Below are 21,504 nucleotides of genomic sequence, written 5' to 3'. Positions count from 1 at the left end.
AGAAAGGGAGAGTATGTCCAATATTCATTTCACTGATTCCATTCTAAATTCAGTTCAAGCATTTGGCTGGCATTTACATATTTGAGTTTTTATATTTCAACTAACTTGGAAAAGGAATAAAAACTAATTAATATTTTATTTGCCACCTTTCAATTTTTGTTTTAATGTGAATTTGTATTCTTCCTCCGAAGTGACAAAAAATAAGATACACTTTATTTGGATGTCATTCAGGCTACCAATTTTATGATCCCATAATGAAATAGATTTATATTCAGTTTCCCATAATCCTGATATATCTAATTTTTAGCTAATCCTGATATATCTAATTTTTAGCTAGATTTTCACTCACACACACTTAATTTCATTCAGATTCTGTTCTCCTAGAGTTTTCTGAACCTTGAAATTTTCTGAAGTGTATGCCTATCTGAAGCTATCTTATTTGATTATAATAAAAATAAAAGGTGTTTAGGAAGTTGGACATACTATGAACATTTTAAAAATTACTTAGCCATTAAAAAAAAAGGACATAGGTTGGATAAGGTAAATTATAAAAGATTAATCATAAAATACATGTGATCAGTGGTATTTAATTTCATTTTCACCTTCTTGGTAGAATTTACAGTGGAAAACTTATGTGTTTTAATAATTAAAACATACACACACACACAGGTAGTGTATATTGTTTCATAGTTTTGGCTGTTATGTTTTGTTCCCAATACTCTTCAGCAGAAGAAGTAATCATTTCTCTGACATTCAGCAAAAAAATCTGTGGCATGCATGCTAGGTTGGAAAACATTAGCTCAAAGTCACTGCAGTGTTCTGAATGAAAGCTGTAAAAGTAGGATATCATTCACATGAGAAAATAAAACTTTAAAATGTTTAATGATGGATCAGTCAAATGCATTTATCATTTTCATATACAAAAAGCCTCCCCACCAAATTCAATTTAGGGACAGAATTTTTTTTATTAAACTGGTTAACAATATTTTACTTATTTGTTGACAATTATTTTGCTTATCTGCAAGAAACAAGGATACACTTGCTATAATCTTCTAATTGTCTTCAGTATTCACCCAACGTTTAAAAACAAGATACTAAGGAAAAGTCTGTTTCCCATTTATGTATATCAAGATTGGAGAATAAAAATTTTAAACAAAATATGAAAGAAAATAAAAACTGAAGCCAGTATTTAATGACTGTACAGAAGACAAGAGGCGCAGTGGGTTTTAACTATGTCTCTTCTAAGACAAGTTGTCCAGAGATGAAAAGCAAGTGACATTTCTTTAAGTACACAATTTGTACACATGGTAATAGCAATAGTTATCATGATTATTTTATATTCTTTCTTAAGAGTGGCTCCAAAAAGTTTGATAATTCATGTAACTAGATAAGCAAATCAAATATTATAATCATATGACAAATTTTAAGTTACTTTCACTGAAATGCTAGGTTTGCTATTTGCCTTAATCTTTTAAGTACCTTGACTTTTAATGTTTATTCTGATATTCCAGCAGAATATCATTTTAAGCAATAAACTGATCTAAGAGTGGAAAATTTGTACAGATAAACTAAATTCCAAGTTATTTGTGTACACATAATAGCTTTATATAAATGTACACAACCATTAAAATAATTATATAGGGGCAATGTAATTTAAAACTCATAGTTCTTGTTTACAGATTACCAGATGTAATCCTCATAAGTATTTATCATTGAAGACATATTTATTTACTTCAAGGTAAACTATGACTTTCTAATTTCACACACTACATTAAAGATGACATACTCATATCAATTGAAAAGGAGAAATAAACATAAAAATTGTAAGTCAGATGGAATAAATTCAGCTCTATGAAATTTTGTTTGATGATAAATTTTTGCTTCTGCTCAGAATAATTTTTAGTTCAGGACAAGTGATATAATAGTAAGAATTTAATTCATGTAAGCTTTACTTTTACTGAATTTGTCCAAAATACATACCTATGCATTAAAAAAAAAAAATGAAGAGTCAATATAATCAGCATGGGCTTTTTTTTTTTTTTAAACCAGTTTCACTTTCTAATGCCCACCCTCCCAACCGCCCCCCTACTGCATTTTACTTTTATTTCTCATAATTTCATAACAAAGTATCCAGATTATGTCTTTAGACTAACCAGGAGCCTAAATCTCAAATGCTATTTTGAAGAAGTGTAGAGTAAATAATTTTCGTCATCTGTAAAACAGCTGCATGCAGTGTGTACTGTATTATAACAGCACCAAACCCTTTATAAAAACCAAACACTCCTTCCTCCTGCCTTATGGTATTGACACAGTCTCTCATTCCCTCATACTGTGTATTAATTGGAAGTACTTCATAGCCAAGGTCTGTATTGTCAATTATTGTGCGTGTTCCTTGAATGTGAAGGCGGTGCAAAACTGTTTCCAGTGGGTAAAGTATAACATCAGAGCAAAGACTAGCAGCAAAGTTAGCAATAAGTTCTGGAAAATAAGCATCCAGCATATTCTGCACAGGACTAGTGTTCTCAGTTAAGTGGCTATTATAAGTCTTTCTCTTTAGAATTAGTAGGACAAACTTCTGAACAATTGAGCTAATGATGTAATGAAGAACCCCATGGAGCACGGTAGGGAAGAGCAAGGAAAGAAGTGGAAGTAGTCGTTTGCTATGAGGCACTCCCAAGCCCATCACTCTTCCAATTCCTTCTTTAACACATTCCAAAATTCCAGTATTATCTCGAATTATCTCACTCTGAAATAAAAATGATGAAAAAATTAACATTTGCTTCTTTTACCACAAAAAAAGGACACCTTTTTCATTCTATTTTTATTGAGGTAACATTGGTTTCCACACTGCACATGATTCAGAGGCATAGGTTTATACCTGGTTCAGATATATGTTACCACACCACACTCACCACCAAGGCACCTGACTAAAGAGGAAAGCATCAATAGCATCAATGGTTTGTAGACTTTATGTTACTAGGTATTAGGTTTTTTTTTTTTTTTTTAAGTGGAATGTGTTAACACAAGATAGCAGTGAAGCTGGGAGCTTTTCTACTGGAGAAGGGAAACTGGAGAGGAGAGGTGGGGTGGGTCACACCTGGTTTTCTCACCCTTAATAAGTTCCTCAGAACTTATTTTGAAAAACTAGATGACACCTGAAGAGGCTAGTGCTTAGTGTTCTCAAGCATGGATTGAAACCCTGCCTCCATCATTTACTGGCTTCGTGACCATGGGCAAGTTACTACAATTCTCCAATGAGTACAGGTTATCATCTAAAAAAAGTTAGTACTACCTAACTTTTATGCAGTTGCTGGAAATAGTAAATGAAAAAAGGTTTTGTATCCAGGAGGCAATTAATAAATGTTAATCATTATCATCTACAATGTCTGTACTATTTCAAATTTGGAGGATATGTATAACAAAATTTGCCATATAGATTATAGAAAGAAAGGCAGCAAAGGAATAGCCAGCTTTGTCTATAATAATAACTGCATAAGAGAACAGCAAAAAAATGAAGTTTAAAAGGTAGTTAGAGGTCACACCATATCATTGTGTAGACACTGAGTTCCAGTCAGAGGGAAATAACTAGTTGGTGTTAAGCAGAAGATGGACATGATATATATAACTTATGTTTAAAATAATACTGGCCGACATAACAAAATTAATCATTTATTAAAATATTATTCCCATTTTTATGAATGAGTAAATTAAGTTGTGGGAAGATTAAGAAATTTGGTTAAAGTCACATATTGAATTTTAAGTAGAGAAATGTGATATTCTGTCTAAAGCTAAAATCTGTTTCCCTCTAATATATCATGGTGCTTATTTTTATTTAAATAATTACCGTCCTGCTTCCCCCACGACCCCCCCTTTATCTACAAAATAAGGGTATCTCAGATAGTGAACACTGTAAACTATAGTATCACTTAAAGGTAATATTTTTTATTTAACATAATAAATAAGTGGAGAGTAAAGTGTATTTGAGTAATAAGATATTAACTTCAGAGTTAATGCTAACAAAAATTAAAAAAAAACTAAAAGCCAGTGATGGGGTCCGAAAAGCAACTAAGTGGGAAAAAAAAGAAAGGCTGATGGGGTAAGGCTTCAATGAAGAAGAATCTCCTACATAGTAAATACCAAAAATATGCTGGAGGAGCTGATGTTAAAGAATGAAGATAGGTGGTATACAATCAGTTGGATTTTGTGTATAGATCAAATTAAAACTATCTTCATCACTAGCTTCATCGTACGATTTTAGGTGGAGGAACAGTAATATGGCAATAAAGCACATTAATTCAATGTACTACAAGCGCCACCATGTGGTTGGAAATAGCAAAACAATTTAAACTGTTAGCAGGAGATCGCTTTAGCTTTGCATTCCTTACCCACTATGGTATCAAACATTCCTTAAAAGGTGTATTTAAAAAGAATGCTGTTAGTAAATTACCTATGGGGACTATCTGCTCACTGTTAGAACTATTCATCGTGTGTTATGCCCAAGTAATTAATTTATTATCCTATGATAAGTGATAACCATTTTAGTTGTATATAAAGGTCTTAAAAAGTTGAAAAAAGTGAGAATTTTTGTATTTAAAGAAAGTCACAGACTGGGTCCTGAGATATCTGAAAGAAGAGTATAGCTGCCTATGAAAGGGAGAAATATAGAACTAGAAGAGTGAGGTTAAGTTCCCAAAGGAAATGTACACACCAGCAATGTTTCCAGTATAGTATAGAATTTTTGATATGTTATCTGTGAAATAAAAATTTTAAAAGAACCCAAGTCTTAAATTTGTCTGTTAATCAACCATAAATACACAATACAGTAAATACTTAAAAATTATTTTTAACTAAAAAGTAACAGTAAAAAATAGCTCACCTGTACTGTTTCAATTAGACTTGCTGAATAAAAAGGCATTGCCACCATATAAGTTAGGCTGTAGAAATTAAAACAAACTTTTAAGTATGCTGAAACAAAACGTGCATATTAAATTTTTCAATATTTACTTTAATACATCAATATACTTTACGTTCAAATCTGAGTGATATTTTTAGCTTTTTACCTGTAGCCTAACAAAATTTGAGTCCTCAACAATTAGAAATGAAAAATTAAGTATAAGCAATAATGCAAGGACAGCCTGAAAAAAAAAAAAAAATCTGAACTAGTAAAATGGAGGCTCATTTATGATTCATTATTTGGACATCTGCATATAGCTAATGTAGCCTATAAATCTGATCTTTGAAATTTAGTAAGAAAATTTAGACTGAGGGATCCATTGCTTGCCTTTCTGGTGATATGTGAACAAGGATATTGCTCTGCTGTTATCCTGTCTGTTATCGTTATTCACTCCCAGATTTCCCACCCAGCAGGGCTAAGCCAGTCTCCAATGCTGAGTAAAGTCCCCTTGTATTGTTAAAAAAAATATTGTACAGCTTTGCAAAGTTGTGTCCTATCACAATATATTTAGACATAGTAGTATTACAACTTTGCAAGCCTGCAAAATATAGTTATTTAAAATAATATCAAGGCGGGACTTACCTAACCCTATGGGCCAGGTCCTGGCAAGTAGTGGTTTTCAAGGTGAAGGGAACATCACTAAGTAATAATATGGCTGGAATGTCCCACAGTGGGAGCCAGCAAGATGGGGGGTTTCCAATTCACAATCTTCAAAGAAAATTAAAAAGTGAAGAGTAAAATTCTAAGCTACAAAAATGACCAGAGTTGTAAAAAAATCACTAAATGTCTTTAAGACTGCATTTTAATGACACTAAGTGTTGAATGTGCTCATTGCTGTACAGATCTCTGCTTAATAATAATATTCATGGTGATTTGGGTTCACAAGTTGAAGACCTTTGCTATCTTCTTAAGAACACAAAGAAAAATTAGGTTGTGATTGCATTTCAGCTTCAAGTCAGAAAGATTTATTTTAAAGATAATGTTTACTTCAGGATTTTTCCTAAACTCAGTGTTACTTCTCTTCTGAAGTTCTAATCCCAGATATTCAATTGCTTTAATTTCCTTCATTGTATCTATTTAATATTTTTTTCTAATTCCAAGACTATAAAAATTAATGGTAATTTTCAATATGTATGCCACTTACGATTTCAATAGAAGGTGTTCTCCTATTTGTTTGGGACTCCATTTATGTGAAATCTCCCTAAAAATAAAAAAAAATTAAATAAGTCATACTACTTAAAACATTTTGAATTAGCCCAAACTTTCAAAAAGGTAATAATCAATTTAAAATTTTTTAACTCTTTAGGAGAAATGTATTCTAATGGTGAGCATCTTCCTTTCTGGGATACAATTTGAACAACTGAGAAAACCACATACAGGTGTTTTGTATGTGCTGATAGAAGGGGCTAACAGGAGAACAAATTGTAAAACTGATTATAAAAATTAACATGAGAAATTAAGGGAGGTATAAAAATGATGGGTTGAGGAAAAAATGAATGGTGGAGAGAAACAAAACATGGAATAGGATGAAGGAATTAAACAGCTTAAAATGTATATAAGAATAAGGATTAAAAAAAAAACAATTAGAATGACATATTTGTGTATCCCCTAATTTCCAAAGTGCCTTTACTTACTATAAGGGCGTTAATTTTGTAACCTTTATTAAAGTCCCTTACATATATTTTTAAAAACTTTTTAAACTTTTTATTTTTTACATCATTGTTCATTTTTAAATATTTGCTTCCCTTCCCTCCCTCAGGTGTAGTCCCCATAGAGTTTCCTTCACCAATGCACTCGTGCACCATCACCTCAGTCCCCTGTGCTCCTCCCACCCTCCCTCTGATCCCTCTCCCTCTTCCTCCCCTGCAGGATGCTTCTGATTTATAATTGTCTGGTTTTGCTTTGTTGTGTTTTCTACTGTTATTATTTTTTTACACTGATGTCTTATTAGGTTCCCCTATTTTCCTGCTGTAAGTGAAACCATCAATATTTTTTTTTCCTTCTGACTTATTTCACTGAGCACAATTCCTACTAGCTCCATCCACATTGCTATGAATGGCATGCGTCCCTTATATTTTTGAGCAACAACTGTATGCCAGGCACTGTCCAAGGGCTTCACACGAATTATTTTAATGCTCACAATATTACATAGATAAGGCAACAGGTTCAGAGAGGGTTCATAAATTGCCCAAAGCTATACAACCAATTAGTGGTAGAATTGGGTTCTATGCTCTGGTCTCTATAACTCAGAATCTGGACCTTCTGTCTGTACCTCTTTTCATCGTACTTGATACAAGCAGCATTCCATGAAATAAGAAAAGCCAAATGCTGTCACATTTGTCTTATTTATGAAAAAATGAAAGTGACAAAGATCTCAGGCACATTGTTCAAAAGAGAGAGGTAAAATGCCAGGTCTGGAGCCAAGGCCTATGACTATGTGCTTCCTGCTCTTTAGGTTTACCTCTGAAAGCCAGAAAGAAAAAAAAAAGAGGCAAACTGAAAGAAAAACAAATTGGGAAAAAGTATCAAGAGTGAAATCAAAAAGCAGAAAAGAACACTGAGAGTAAAAATGATAGCAAAATAGGGGGCAGGGAAAAAAAAAAAAGAAAAAGCCCTCAGAAGGGGATGGAAGGGAGAGAAGCAGAATAACTGAGAGGGGAAAGCATAAATAGGAGATCTCTGCCACCAGTTCACCTGAAAAAACTGGCACCTGCTGCACCAAGGTCACAGGTGGGACCCGAGAAAAACCTTTTCTATTTGAGATGAGTGAATATGACAAACATAAAGAAATTAAAGAATAAATACATTAAAAGGGTGAAGAAAAACTAATCACTAAGAACCTAAGTGCTCTCAAAAATACTCAGTACAATTATTGCATGGGTTGAGATGTGAACTTTTCTACATTTTCCTGAGACTAAAAGGCCTGCAGAAAAACTGAGAAAACAGAATCATCACCTCTGATTTATAAGACCTTAGATAGCCTCCTGGGTCATCTTCTGATTTAATTAACACTAGAATACTATAGGAGAATGAACAGCCGCAGAAAAATACAGCTGCGATGACTTAATTTGATTAAATGATTAAGATGAAAAATGTAAAAGAGGTTAGGATCCCACCCCCAATCCTGTCAGTGACTTTATGATTATAAAACAATATATGTTGCATGGTTTGTAAATCATCCGGGCGCTGCTTTTAATCTTACCATGGCCTCAGGAAGTATTATCACAGGTTACTCTGGCATTGAGTTGAAACATGAAACCATCATTAACATTATTTACAAATGTGTTTGTGGCTTGCATTTCTGTGAGGAATGGGCCACCTCCCCTTTGAATGGAACACTGATAACTACTTCCAGTTCTTCAGATCATTAATATTAAGGGAAAAGTGAAGCTTAGAATCAAGTTTAAAAAACTTGAGACTCTCTTATATCTGTTTTCTACTCCTTCATAAAATGGATAAAACTTACTGACACAGTCCTGAAAATTTTACATTAGCTCATCAAAATGCTTCAGGAAAGAGGACAGTATAAAAATCTACTTATAGGGCCTCCCTGGTGGCGCAGCGGTTGAGCGCTGGGTTGCGAAGCTGCCCTCAGCCTCTCCATTACTGGTTCAATCCCCGGCCTTCAGGGGAGGGTCCCACATGGCGTGCAGACCTCTCCTGCTGCCCGCTGCTCCCCTTAGCAGTCTATTTCTTTGTCAGTCTGCCTGTTCTGTTCCCCGCTCTGGTTCTGGTGAATCCTCTCACCCTCCCGCACTTCTGACTGTACCCAGTGCTTGTATAAATAAATAAAATCTTAAAAAAAAAAAAAAGAAACTCCTTTAAAAAAATCTACTTATAATGAAATCTTTCTATACTTCATTATTGTAGGGGCAGGAAGGAACAGAGCAGGATTTCTAGGGTCTGAGCAGATGGGGTAAAGGAGGAGTCCTGGAGCCCTCGGTGGCTTTTCAGGCTTTTGTTGGGATATATCAGGTACACGGCTGGCAAGGGGTGCCAGAGGGGCCGGGAGACTGGCAGGCCTCCAAGCCCCCAGCAAATCTTCACTCTGAGCTCTCTGTAGTTCTCTGGTGGCCTTGTTCTCTGCTTCTCTCGTGGTTCTACTCTCTGCTCTACTGGCGCCCCTGTGAGACCGCCCTCATAAGCCCAGTTTTAGCCCAGGTGAACCCACTTATGCATGCCCACACCCTACTCCAGGTGCCCACTATCAGGCATGCATTCGGGACCACAGGGTTCCATCATCAATCCAATGGCGGGAGGGCAGAAAAGCCTGATACTTTTTCACTTACTCTACAATTATCAAATACTAAAACATGAACATGTATGTTTAATTCTATTTTTACAAGCAAAAATTGCTCGCTTTTCCTCAAAACAGTTTTCCATTTGATAAATACACATACTCCAAACCATAATCAATACACAAAAGCATGGAGTTTTTACATAACTATATTTAAAGTCTTAACCATTGTCTCTCATTTTCAAATAGCTGCCTTTTTTAAACAAACTTCCCTCAACCCAACCCAAACCCTTAACTTCCAGCTACTTCCCTTCATCTCTTCTCTTCACAGCTGATTTTCTAAATATGCTATTTCCATGTCCTAATCTCCCATTCGCCTCTGAACCCTCTCCAAATTGGCTTCTGCCCCATTATTCTATGAAACCAGCTCTTGGCCAAAGTCTCTGTGACCTCCACGTCATTAAATCCAACCAACATTTTAAAGTCTTCTTTATTTGCCCTTTCAGCAGCCAGCAGACGCTCATGTTTCTACTGCTTGAGGCACTCTGGGCCCTATATTCCACTATCCCATACTCCTAGTCTCTACCTTTGACTCTTATTCAGGAGCATGTTTCTTAACCCAGCCACATACTTTGGAGTTCTTAGAGTCTCAGGTGCTCTTCTTTTCTTTCTTTGTATCTTATACCCCTTTCCCCTTCATCCAAGATAGCTTCAAAACCTCTCAAATCTGTTACCTTCAGTTCAGACATTCCTGTATGTCAATATTTTATATCATATGTCTACTGACAACTGCACTTGGATATGGTAAAGCACTTGAAAATGAATGTGTCCAAAACCAAATTTGTAATTTTTCTTTCCTACTTAAATTCTTTTAGTGTTCCCCAGTTAGGAACTCTTAGCCAGAAAGGAACACTATTGAACTGAAGATACCATTGTCTTTAAAATATAATGTATAAAGTCAGGGTTTCAGTGGCATCATTAGGAGAAACAGATAACATGAAAAAAGATGTTTATATTGGTACAACCAGAAATTTAAGATGAGTCAAACTAGGTGTTCCCGATGTTAATGATGTGAGAAATGCTATGTAAATGTAAAAGCATACTTCAAGGTAGAGCAACACAAAGTCTAACTCACTTCACCTGGGGAAAGATGTGGGCAAGGTGTGAGCAGTAAATGAAGAGATCACAGATGATGATCTTAGGTTATATACATTTTTTAAAAGTAGTAATACAGAGAAACTGTAAGTAAGACAACTTAACAGACACTATAGACTTCCTCTTTTTCTCTGATGTGATCACAATCAGTGTAATAAAATAAAATATTGGTAAGCCAATATAGTCTCATCTGTTCTACCTAGTGATAGTTGATAGTGATCCCTGGCAAAAACCAAGGCGCCTCAGTCCAGGAAACCCCCAAATGCATGTGCCTCATGTGGTAGCTTCTGGGAATTGCTCTGGATTACGGCTTTGTTGCCCTATCTGCTACTTTGTTTCCCAAGAAGAAAAGTCAACTCTGCCCAAAGAAGTCACAATTAAAAAAATGTTTTTACCCTTTACTTTAAAAAATGACTCTGTCATCTAGTTACACCAGTTAAAAGACTAGAAGTCATCCAGGACACCTCCTCCTTTTCCCACTTTGGTCCTTTAAAATTATCCAGTATTGGGCCTCCCTGGTGGCGAAAGGGGTTAAGATGCAACCTATGAAGCTATCCGCAGCACTGTAGCATGAGTTCTATCCCTGGCCAGGGAACTAGCAATATGGCACAGCAGACCCCTCTCCTGTCTTGCCTCCTCCGCTGCTCCCCTCAGCAGTGAATTTCAGTCAATCTGCCTGTTCTGTTCCTCACGCTGCCTCTGGTGAATTCTCTTGCCCCCCCACCTCTGGCCTGTACCCCAGTTCTTGTATGTATAAATAAATAAATCTTTAAAAAAAAAATAAAAATGATTCAGTATTTCTGACACTTTATTTTTTAAATTGTATTTTTCTTTTTTCATTGTGGTAACAGTGGTTTACAACACTGTATATGACACAGGGTTCTAGGGTCACACCTCCAAAGATGTTATTACACCAAACCTACCACCAAGGCACCCAAAGACCCTTTAAAAACTAATCATGTCATCGATCCCTGCTTTTAAATTCTTAAAATATCCTTAAGGTGGCATACAAGGCCATAGACAGACTGGCTCCTGCTTTTTCAGCATTTTCCCGCACTGCCATCCAGCTTGCCCTCTAGACTCCAGCCATGTGACACTTTTTTTTATATATTTTTATACTTTTATATATTTTTTACATCATTTTTAATTTTTGCACAATGTATGCATTTTCATCTTGGTTATAGTCCCCATAGAATTCCTACCCACTTATTTTGACCCTAATCCCTCCTCCCCCGGGTCTCTGGTTTATAGTTGCTTGTTGATTTCATGTGACACTACTTTAAGTTACCTGAATTCTCCACGTTCCCTCACTAAACCATCTTTTTAAAAAAAAATTATTTATTTATATATACAAGAACTTGGGTACAGGCCAGAGGTGTGGAGGGTGAGAGGATTCACCAGAGACAAAGTGGGGAACAGAACAAGCAGATTAACTGAAATACACTGCTGAATGGAGCAGCAGGTGAGTCAGGAGAGGTCTGCTGTACCATTTGGGTATCTCCCTGGCGGGGGATGGAACTTGTGCTTGCAGTGGCTGCTTCTTAAACCCTTGCACCACCACAGGGGCCCTCACTAAACTATCTTTACACAAACTGGTCTGTGCCTCCTAATCACCACTAAAATCTTAGGTTAAATCTCATTTTATTAGAGACACTGTCCTAATCCGTAATACTCTCACAGAATAATATCCTTTCCTTTACAGAACAAATCTCAATTTGTAACTATTTATTCATTAGTGGGATTTTTTACTTAGTGTATGTCCTTTATACTAGAGTCATAGCTTCATGATCATAGGTACTTTTTGTTTTTCCTCATTGTATACCTGATTTCTAGCACAGGAGTTGGCACATACAGTGTATTCAGGAAATAGTGGCTAACTAGATAAATTAGTAAGTGGAATTTGTTAGCAAAATTATCAAATTAGAATATAAAAAAGATCATCTTTTGTGTCTTCTTTAATAAAATTAAAAATGACTAAAAGGAAATACAGTCCCATAGAACTGACATGTATGTCTATAGAATAAGAAAGTTAGATTGAAAGTTTTTTCTTCTTACCACGTCAAATAATTTTTCTTCATGAATTCTCTAATGTAATTCCAGTCTAGCAATCTCAGTTATTGCTTACAATTCACACTCCCATATTAATCATTCTCCATCTTCCACCAATTATTGATTATTCTTCAGAATGTCTATCCAGCACATACCTTTTTACCCTGTTCCATAGTCAGGCTATTTCCTCAGTCTGTCCTAGACTACTAGAACTGCTATCCACAAGTATCTGTCTACATCAGTTCACTTTTTTTTAACATGGCTATCTGGGTATATCTTTGGTCAAAGCACCAATATCTAAAAGAAACAAAACACACACACACACACAGCCCTTTAGACTCTCAATTTCATAGTAAAGCCAAATTCTCCTGCAAAGGCAAAACCGTGCTTCAATATAGCACCTCAGTCTCTATTCCTATTATTCTACTCTATACATGTCCATTATTCCAAGCATAAGACACTTCTTATTTCATGGCCTTCCAAACTACATAAAATTGGGCATGCTATCACCTCTGCTTGAATGTCTCCTTGCTTACTAAGTCAACTACTACTCATAGTTCAAAATCTACTTCACTTCTTTTTTGGAAATCTGCCAAAAACTCCATGCAAGGTTTCCTTGGGCTCTGAAAGTTTTAATTACAGCACTCATCATAACATACTATAACTTGCTCACATGTGTCAATTTGGTGAAACTGGCTACTAGAGAGCAGGAATTGCTCACATATTTATGGTTGTTCCTTAAATAACAGTTGTTGTCACAAAGCTATAGAAGCTATAAAATACTGATAGCTAATAGACCAGAAGGCATTTTCTTTATCACATCCTAATTAAATAAGATGAAATAAATCACTTCAATCTTTATTTCTCCTCTTATCTACTTCAGCCAAATTTTTAGATTCAAGGTATTTATAAAAACTGTTGGGTCAAAATTTATTATGAAGCTAATATTGAGAAAATGCCAAAACGGTACCTTGGCAAAGGTGTAAATTCACTGATTATTCCCTCTGCTCCAAGTGTCACACCTTGGACAATAAATGTACTTCCCATTCCTTTCCAAAGGGCTCTTGGTCCCTACAATAGATAAAATTTATTGTTATTTTTGTTAACGCCTAAATAATAAACACAAAGAAATTCTTAATAAAATTTGACATTGAATGTGTACTGAGGCTTTTCAATAGGCATTTTTCTAAAGGACACCTTAGTAGAGAATTACAACTAAATTATCCCTACCACTATTTTTGTTTGTCAGGTGGCCTACATTAAGGTCAAGTTGAACACCCCAATTAATTAGATATGTCTAATATTGATAATACTGATTAGAGACCCCTAATATTTAATTAAATTTTAGCAAAGGTATAAATTCACTGATGAGTTAGTGACATCAAAAAGATGTCATTACCATGTAACATTAGTTTTAGTACAAGATTTAAGATATTAAATAAATTAAAAGGAATTATTCATGCCTTAATTATTACTAAGGTCAAATGGCACTTGTATATAATTTATAGAATCTGTACCTAATTTTTACCTGTGTTTTATTGAAACCATACATAATATTGATGACTGTGAATGGAGTGAGATGATAATGCCGAGCATGGTAATTAACCTGTAAAAAAAGATATTTCATGATTATTTTCTATTTCTGTTTTGTATATTACATGTTGTTTTGTTAATCTATAGAGGAAAAAACTGTTTTGTCAAGAATAGCAAAAATCATGAGTTACAGCATAAACAAAAGTAAAATCCTAAAGTCATCTTGAGTTACACATTAAAATTACTCTAGAAAGTGCTCTAAGTAACCTGTTAAAAGTATAGTACATATGGTTATATAAATATACCCCTACAACATGAATATACATAGCAATATAAACTATAGGAAAAGAAAGAAGGTCTTGCTTGATACTCATGTTTCCTTAAACACTACAATTATATTTACTGTGGCAAAATGCTCTTGCTATTTACCACACAGGAACTGGGAAGAATTAGGGACCAGGAGATTCATCTCTACCAATAGCAAGCAATTTTCAAACTATAAATTAATAAATTAGAAATCAAATACTGGGATCAGAACCAGTATTAATTAAATGAAATAAAAATAAACACAGAATATCAGATGTAGCACACATTCTAAGGGTACTATTTCATAAAACATTTTTAAAGTTACTCATATGCATTTGCATTTGTATACATATAAATGTTTTCACATATAAATGTCTACACATATATGTCTGAAATAGGCCATTTTGGGCACATAAATGTACATGCTATTTAAATAGCTATTTCTCTTCATATATTTATATTTTTAGTACTAAGCAGGAACAGTTTAGTTTTTAGTTATCTTTTTTAGTTATCTTTTATAACTCAGTTTTCAAATAAAATAAGTTGTATTACCAGAGCTTTTACCACAGTGTGATCTATTGATCCCCAAGGGTCTTATCACCCTTTTAGGGGGAAGAAAAGGTCAAAATTATTAATCATTTTAAGACATCATTTGATAATAGTGCAAAAGCATTTGTGAGTCAGTAAAACTGTTAACTGCTTAGCATGAATAAAGGAAGTGGTAAAGACTTTACATTTATACTTATATTATCTAACCTACTTACTTTTAAAGAGAAAAGAGATGTTTTCACTGAAGAACATCCTTGGTAAAGCAGTGAAAAATACAAATTTTACGAAATCTCTCCCCTTGACCATACATCATCTGTCTAATATTCTGGGTGTTGTATAAGGAAGAAGCTGTCCTGAAAAAAAGTACTTGTCTAATGGAGTACAAATTGAACTAGTCACTTCTTTCTTACAGTTCTATTTTTGTTGGAAGAAGTGACTGACAAACTAGTTATACACACTTGGGTCAGACATACTGTAAAAACAAGTGAGCGTGTCAATTGAAAAAAGACAGCATTTGTTGCTAACGATAAAATTGAGATTACAAGCAAAAATTAAAATTCTGGAAAACCTATCTCCACTATCGAGAGCGTATTAATACTGAACATTTTTCCAATGAGCATTGTCGTGATTTTAATGATGGTGTTTGTTTTTTGATATTGTATTATCAAATATCTAAACATTTGGGAGCTCTATACAACTCAGCAAATCAATATTTTTAAAATAAATAACCAATGTAATCAAGGTACTACAAAATGTTGCATAGATTAAAAAAAAAAAATCTGTTAACATGGAGCATGAATCAATAGATTTTAACAATATAAATATATAAGTTAACAGATGTGGCTTCAGATTTCATATTGCAAATAACCTTTATGGAATTACCACTTACTGAGTTTTGATATAGTACCAAAGAAAAATACTTGCAATTTATCTGAAAATGATATAAAATATTCCCATTTTCAAATATATATGTGTACAAAGTGAGACTTTTGTGTCTTTCCAAAAAATGTATTGAGACAGATTCTTGCAGTAGTTATGAAAATCTGATGTCTTCTATTACACCTGACATTAAGATATTTATAAAAATGTAAAATAATCATTTTTCATAAAAATGTTTATGTTACTACCTAAAGGGTTTATTATTTTTAAATGAATTAAAGAAATAAGTTAAAAATTTCCCAATTTTTATTTCAGAAATGTTATCCATCTATATCGATAGATAAAACCAATATATATAAAAGTTCTTTGTTGATTCAGTTATCTTTAAGATGTAAGAGGTTTCATGCCCCAAAAATTTGAAAACTGACATATTATAGATTTTGGAACATTTCCCATGGGAATAATAATGTGTTAGTCATTTATGAGTTCTATAGTTCAAATCAGTGTTAGAATTATTGTTTAGAAGGCCATAGAAAGTTCATTTACCTGACATTGGCGGCGTAGAACAATGCAAGGATGAGCTAGTACATTTTCTGTAAAGAGACTATATAAGAGTAACTTAATACATTATTTTACACTCTCCATTCTAAAGAAGGAAAAAAATTAAGTTTCTACACATTTGCATGAAAGTAATTAAAGTCAGATTTGCAAACTGGTAAGCAAGGAAAACAATATAAACTATTAATATGTATAATATAAAGAATAAACTACATCTCCATATCCAAATTTAGGACACTCCTTTTCTAGGCAATTTTAATGCTCATTTCTACTTCTTTCAGATGTCCTATTAACAGAGTTCCTATCAGAAGTACCATTTATTCTTTATGAACCTTACTCTATAAGTTTTAGTTTTGATGTATTTTACATATTAATAGAGATTTTAGTGACCATGTTAATGAATACTATTTTATGTATCAAATATTTCTTCTGAGAGCATTTCCCACAAACTAATTACAAACTCAGGCTCAGGAATAATACAGTAGCACACATGTATGTGTAGACCCACTGTTCACATACATAATATCAAATGAACAAAAGTTCTAAGTATAAAGCAAGGCTAAGTAAAAGTTTAGATATCAAGTCTAGCAATAGGAAAAGTTTAAAACACAAACTTTTTTTTGTTTCTACTAATATTAACATCTACATTTTTTCCCCTGGTTAAAATATTTAAAACAGTGAGTTATTCTGGCATGAAGTATAAGTCCTTGTGCAACTTCAATGACTTTCAAACAGTATTCATTAATGAACAGTAAATCAAGACTGGAGTTACATCTTATACAACATGATCATTAAAAATAAAAACCAGTGGGTGCTCATTAATGCTGACTACAAAAGCAAAAATATCAAGGTTGCTAAATACTGTCATAAGGAGAAGATTTAATGCATTAATTCTTTTTGGAAAGGGAGGTACTATTAGATTTGATTTTATTATTTAGACATGTGAAAGTTGTTACAACATTCTTACTAAGCACAAAATTAAGTGACTACATGCTATCCTTACTGGAAAAGCAAGTTATAGATTTTAATAATTTTTCTTTTAAAGATTTATTTATTTATTTACGCATAGGCCGAGATGCAGGGGATGAGAGGATACACCAGAGATAAGAGTGGCAAGCAGACAGATCTACTGAAATACACTGCTAAAGGGAGCGGTGGGTGAGGTCTGCTAAGCCATATGTGTGCTCCTCTGGTTGGGGAGTGAACTCAGGGTGTGGTGATGACAGAGACCTGACCCCTATGTCACCAGGGAGGCCCAGATTTTAATATTTTTTTCTACCAAATATTATTCAGTATGTAAACTATTTCTCCAAATAATCAATCTAAAGGAAGCAATGCTAAAAACCATTTAGTATTAAAAATTAAAGAAAAACTTCCAATAAAAACACAATTAAAAATCTTCAGATAAAACCTTACCTTGCAAGCCCAATACCAAATCCAGCAAATCTATTCAACTGTTCTAAAATAGAAGAAATAAGATTACTCACAACCAATATTTAGGTTTACTTGAGAAACACACAAATTATTTTCTTAACATGATATTGAAATTCCAGGTCCCAACTTCAAATTCTGAGAGGGATCAGGGAGGTTACTGAATGAGTGAAGGATTCTGTCGAGGCTTATGACAAGTTACACAGTGTAGAAGTTCTATAGGCACAACTGTTGTTTAGCTCCAATTCACTGTTCACAGGAAACAAAGGACCCAGGGTTTGTAAGCTGTGATTTTTCTGAAAGTAAAATTCTAATTTTAACATGGTATCATCCAATTAATAAAATATTGGAAACTATTTTTAAAAGCATTAAAACATTGTATGGGCCAAATCAAAGATGCCTGCAGATAGAATCTAAGGGCTTCTTACAAACAACTTTTTATTTATTTTTTTTTATACAAGAACCGGGGTACAGGCCAGATGTGTGGGAAGGTGAGAGGATTCACCAGAGACAGAGCGGGGAACAGAACAGGCAGACTGATGACATACACTGCTGAGGGGAGCAGCGGGCAAGACATGAGAGGCCTGCTGCACCATGTGGGATTCTCCACAGCCGGCTGGGACTGAACCCGCGCTGCAGAGGATGCAGACAGCTTCACAGTGCTGTGCTCAATTGCCTGCACCACCAGGGAGGCCCACAAACAACTTGTTTTTATTGAGGGTCTGACAGACACCAACTTTACCTCATGTTGCAAAATTACTCATTCATTGTTAGTGGTAAAGCGCATTTATATTAAATCAATAGTGCCAAATTAAAAAAATATATTATATTGAAAGAGTACGTGGGGTAATCAGAATGGGTAGGTAATGCTCTCCCATCTCCCCAAGTTTTAAATGTTTTGAGAGCAGCTGCTTAATTAGGTTTCTGTGACAGGCACTGGGTTTGTATATGCTTTTAGTGATGGCATGTCTATAGTTTTCTTGCTTTTTTTTTTTTTTATAGTATTTTTTATTTATACAATAGCTAGGGTACAGGCCAGAGGTGCGGGAGGGTAAGAGGATTCACCAGAGTCAGAGTGGGGAGCAGAACAGGTAGATGGACCCAAGCACTACTGAGGGGAGCAGCGGGTGCAACAGGAGAAGTCTGCGGGCCATGTGGGTATCTCCCTGGCTAGCCTGGAATCCAACCCACGCTGCAGAGGCTGCGGACAGCCTCACAGCGCTGTGTTCAACCCGCTGCACCACCGGGGAGGCCCCATGTCTATAGTTTTATTAGAAAAGTTTATCTTTTCTAATGCACATATCAAAAAATAGAAAAAATAAACTTTTTCCTTGACTAAAAAGTTCAAAACCCTAACTGTGAAAAGTCACATTTCCAGAGAACTAGACATTACATTTCAGCTATAATACAAATTTACAAGGGATGAATTTTCTTCACCACCTCCTCTCTTTCTTTGCTCTTTCAGATGAAGCAATACCCTCACTAGCCCCTTGCAATCAAAACAAGACCATGTGACATGTTTCTGAGTAAATGCATTGGCTCATCCTTGCCTTGAAAAATGTGTGGCGCTAGACAGAAGTTTCTTTTTGCCAAATTAAGATACTTCCCTCCTTTTAGCGATTCCTTTTTTGTGTGTTTAGATCATCCCCTAATAACAGAAGCCACAACTGGTATTTTGGAAGGTGTTAGGAAGGATTACTGTTATTAACTATGTTAAGTCTGTCAGGCATATAGCCTCCTGAAAAAGTTGAATTTACAAGCCACTAACTGCTGCAAAAAACAACACAACATTTATGAAAAGCATCAAAGCATTTATGAAACCATTTATTAACCATCAAAGGATTTATGAAAAGATAATAGTTCAGATTTACTTTCTAAGAAAATAACTGTTTAGCAATCACATACTCATTTTGAATTACTTAAAAATCTCCAGTACTCCTTTGGGGAGGAATAGAAAGAAAAGTAGACAGAGAGAAAAAGCTAATTGCAGGACACTGAGTAAATCAATGACCCTCCTGCACACCCTCATTTGCTCACTAGGTGATATTTAAAAGCCTATTCCCTGAAGTTAACGCAACTCAAATAAATATTGCACTACCAAGTTAAAATAAAAAACACTAGAATAGAACTGATGTCCAGAATATATTTAGCACTTAATAATTTAATAAAAACATTATTCTAACAACCTCAAGAGCGAAAAGAGGCTGACATTATTTGCATCTTCTGAATAAAAAGATGTTGAGACTATGTAGATTAACGTGCCAATTAAAATACTGGTCTTTTGACAGTCTACTGACAATGTCTTGATTCTAAAGTTTTATCTTGAAATTGTATCAGTGTTTTTAAAAGTCTTTCGTGTGGTTTTTAGGTCAGGAAAAGAAAAAGAGGAGGGAAGAAAATACAGGGGTATTGGGAGTCTAGGCAAGGGAAAAAAATAGAAAAGTATGCATTTTAGCCCACTATGTGCTCTCTGCTGTACTACACATTATTCATCCCTCTTTTTAACACCTTAAAAAGCCCTGTCCCCCTTAAAGAGAAATCTGCGGGCTTACAGTTAAGTCTCTTAGCTCTGATGAAAGGAAGCTTGAGCCCAAGCCTGCTGCTGCTGAAAAACTTTTCTTTGCAAGAGTCGAAGCTACAATTTATTGAATCAAGGACCTACGACTGACAGCGAATTAGGTATTGTTCATCTAATTCTCAACACAACCTCAGGCTTGATCCAGGCCATGCCATGAAACACGCCCAAATCCTTCGACATTCCCACCACACAGCCCACAGCTAATGGAAGGCGTCCTTTCTTGGGAAGTGATCCTGGAGAAATCGCTTGTGTGAGGAACAGGGAGGAGGCCCAAACAAGGGGCAGAGGACGAAAAGAGGGCAGAGGGTGTGGCGCGCTCCAGGCCGCGAGGCCACGGAGGCGGGACCCTCCGCGCGGCTTCCGGGGTCCGCGGGCCCCGCCAGACCCGCTCCAGTCCCCACGCCGGCGGCCCCGCTGCAGCCCGCTCCCGCCGGCCCCCCAAGGCGCTCACCGCTGCTCTGCCCGGCCACGCCGCCGCCGCCGCCGCCGGGACAAGGCTCCTCCACCGGGCCCTCAAGCGGGGTGGAGGGGAGGGGCATGCTGTAGGGGGGGCTCTTTTCGCCCCAGTGCAGGTTGCGGCTCCCCGGGATGTCCGGAGGGCTGGTCACCCAGTGGCTGAGGTCCGCCGCGGTGCTGAAGGACCGTGCAGGGAACGCTCCGCCGAAGCCCTGCTCCTCCCGGGCCCCCCCCCGATAGCCCAAGCCATCGAAGCCGTCCGGGCGCCGCGGGTGCATGGCAGCCGTGGCAGGGTGAGGCGAGCCCCCGCGGAGCGCACCACCGCAGGCACCGCGGCCGGCGACCTCCGGCCGTACGTACAGCTTCTCCGCCTCGGCCGCCGCCGCGTCGGGGAAATCGTGACAACCGGAAGTAACGTTTGAACCCGGAAGTCCATGGGGCACGAGAGCGTAGCCTCTTCCGGCGGCGTGTAGTGACTCGGTTGCTAGGGGGCGGTGCCTGTCACCGAAGGCGGAACCTTAACGCTGCCGCTTTGGGGAGAGAGGTGGGAAGAGGACTGGGGCGTTAATGGACCACTATAGGGATGCGATACGGTTATTGGGTAGGAGGTGCGGCCTGGATGAGTGCAAGGACATGGGAGATTTTTCTTTGAAGGAGATAACGCGCTGCGATCTGTCAGCAATGTCTGGCCCACACAGGCCCCAGAGCAGGTCGTCTCTTTCCTCACTTGGCTGGAGCCTGGCCTGCCACAAGGGAAGAATTACAAATCGAAAAGTGCAGCATTTCCTGACTTTCTATATACCTTTGCCTTCCGCACTT

At 36.3% G+C, this 21,504-nt stretch overlaps 1 protein-coding gene across 3 annotated transcripts; it reads right to left on the bottom strand.

The window, feature by feature from the left end:
• Positions 1-2,167: 2,167 nt before the first annotated feature.
• Positions 2,168-20,993, bottom strand: SLC25A46 (solute carrier family 25 member 46; the record flags this gene model as incomplete). 3 transcript variants are annotated; one of them, XM_084233551.1, is made up of 8 exons in its annotated part: positions 2,168-2,746; positions 4,877-4,934; positions 6,099-6,155; positions 13,366-13,466; positions 13,924-14,001; positions 16,209-16,266; positions 17,637-17,679; positions 20,681-20,993. In XM_084233551.1, 8 exons carry the CDS (start codon positions 20,961-20,963, stop codon positions 2,168-2,170), a joined length of 1,257 nt encoding a protein of 418 aa, XP_084089677.1. The 3 variants fall into 3 exon arrangements, with proteins under 3 accessions (XP_084089677.1, XP_084089675.1, XP_084089676.1); XM_084233549.1 differs by having other exon boundaries at positions 17,637-17,674; positions 20,631-20,963; XM_084233550.1 differs by having other exon boundaries at positions 2,168-2,503; positions 20,681-20,963.
• Between the last annotated feature and the right edge of the window lie 511 nt (positions 20,994-21,504).

This window comes from Talpa europaea (assembly GCF_964194135.1).
Source record: "Talpa europaea genome assembly, chromosome: 5".
Classification (NCBI taxonomy): Eukaryota; Metazoa; Chordata; class Mammalia; order Eulipotyphla; family Talpidae; genus Talpa; species Talpa europaea.
This window is presented reverse-complemented; position numbering and strand designations above follow the sequence as displayed.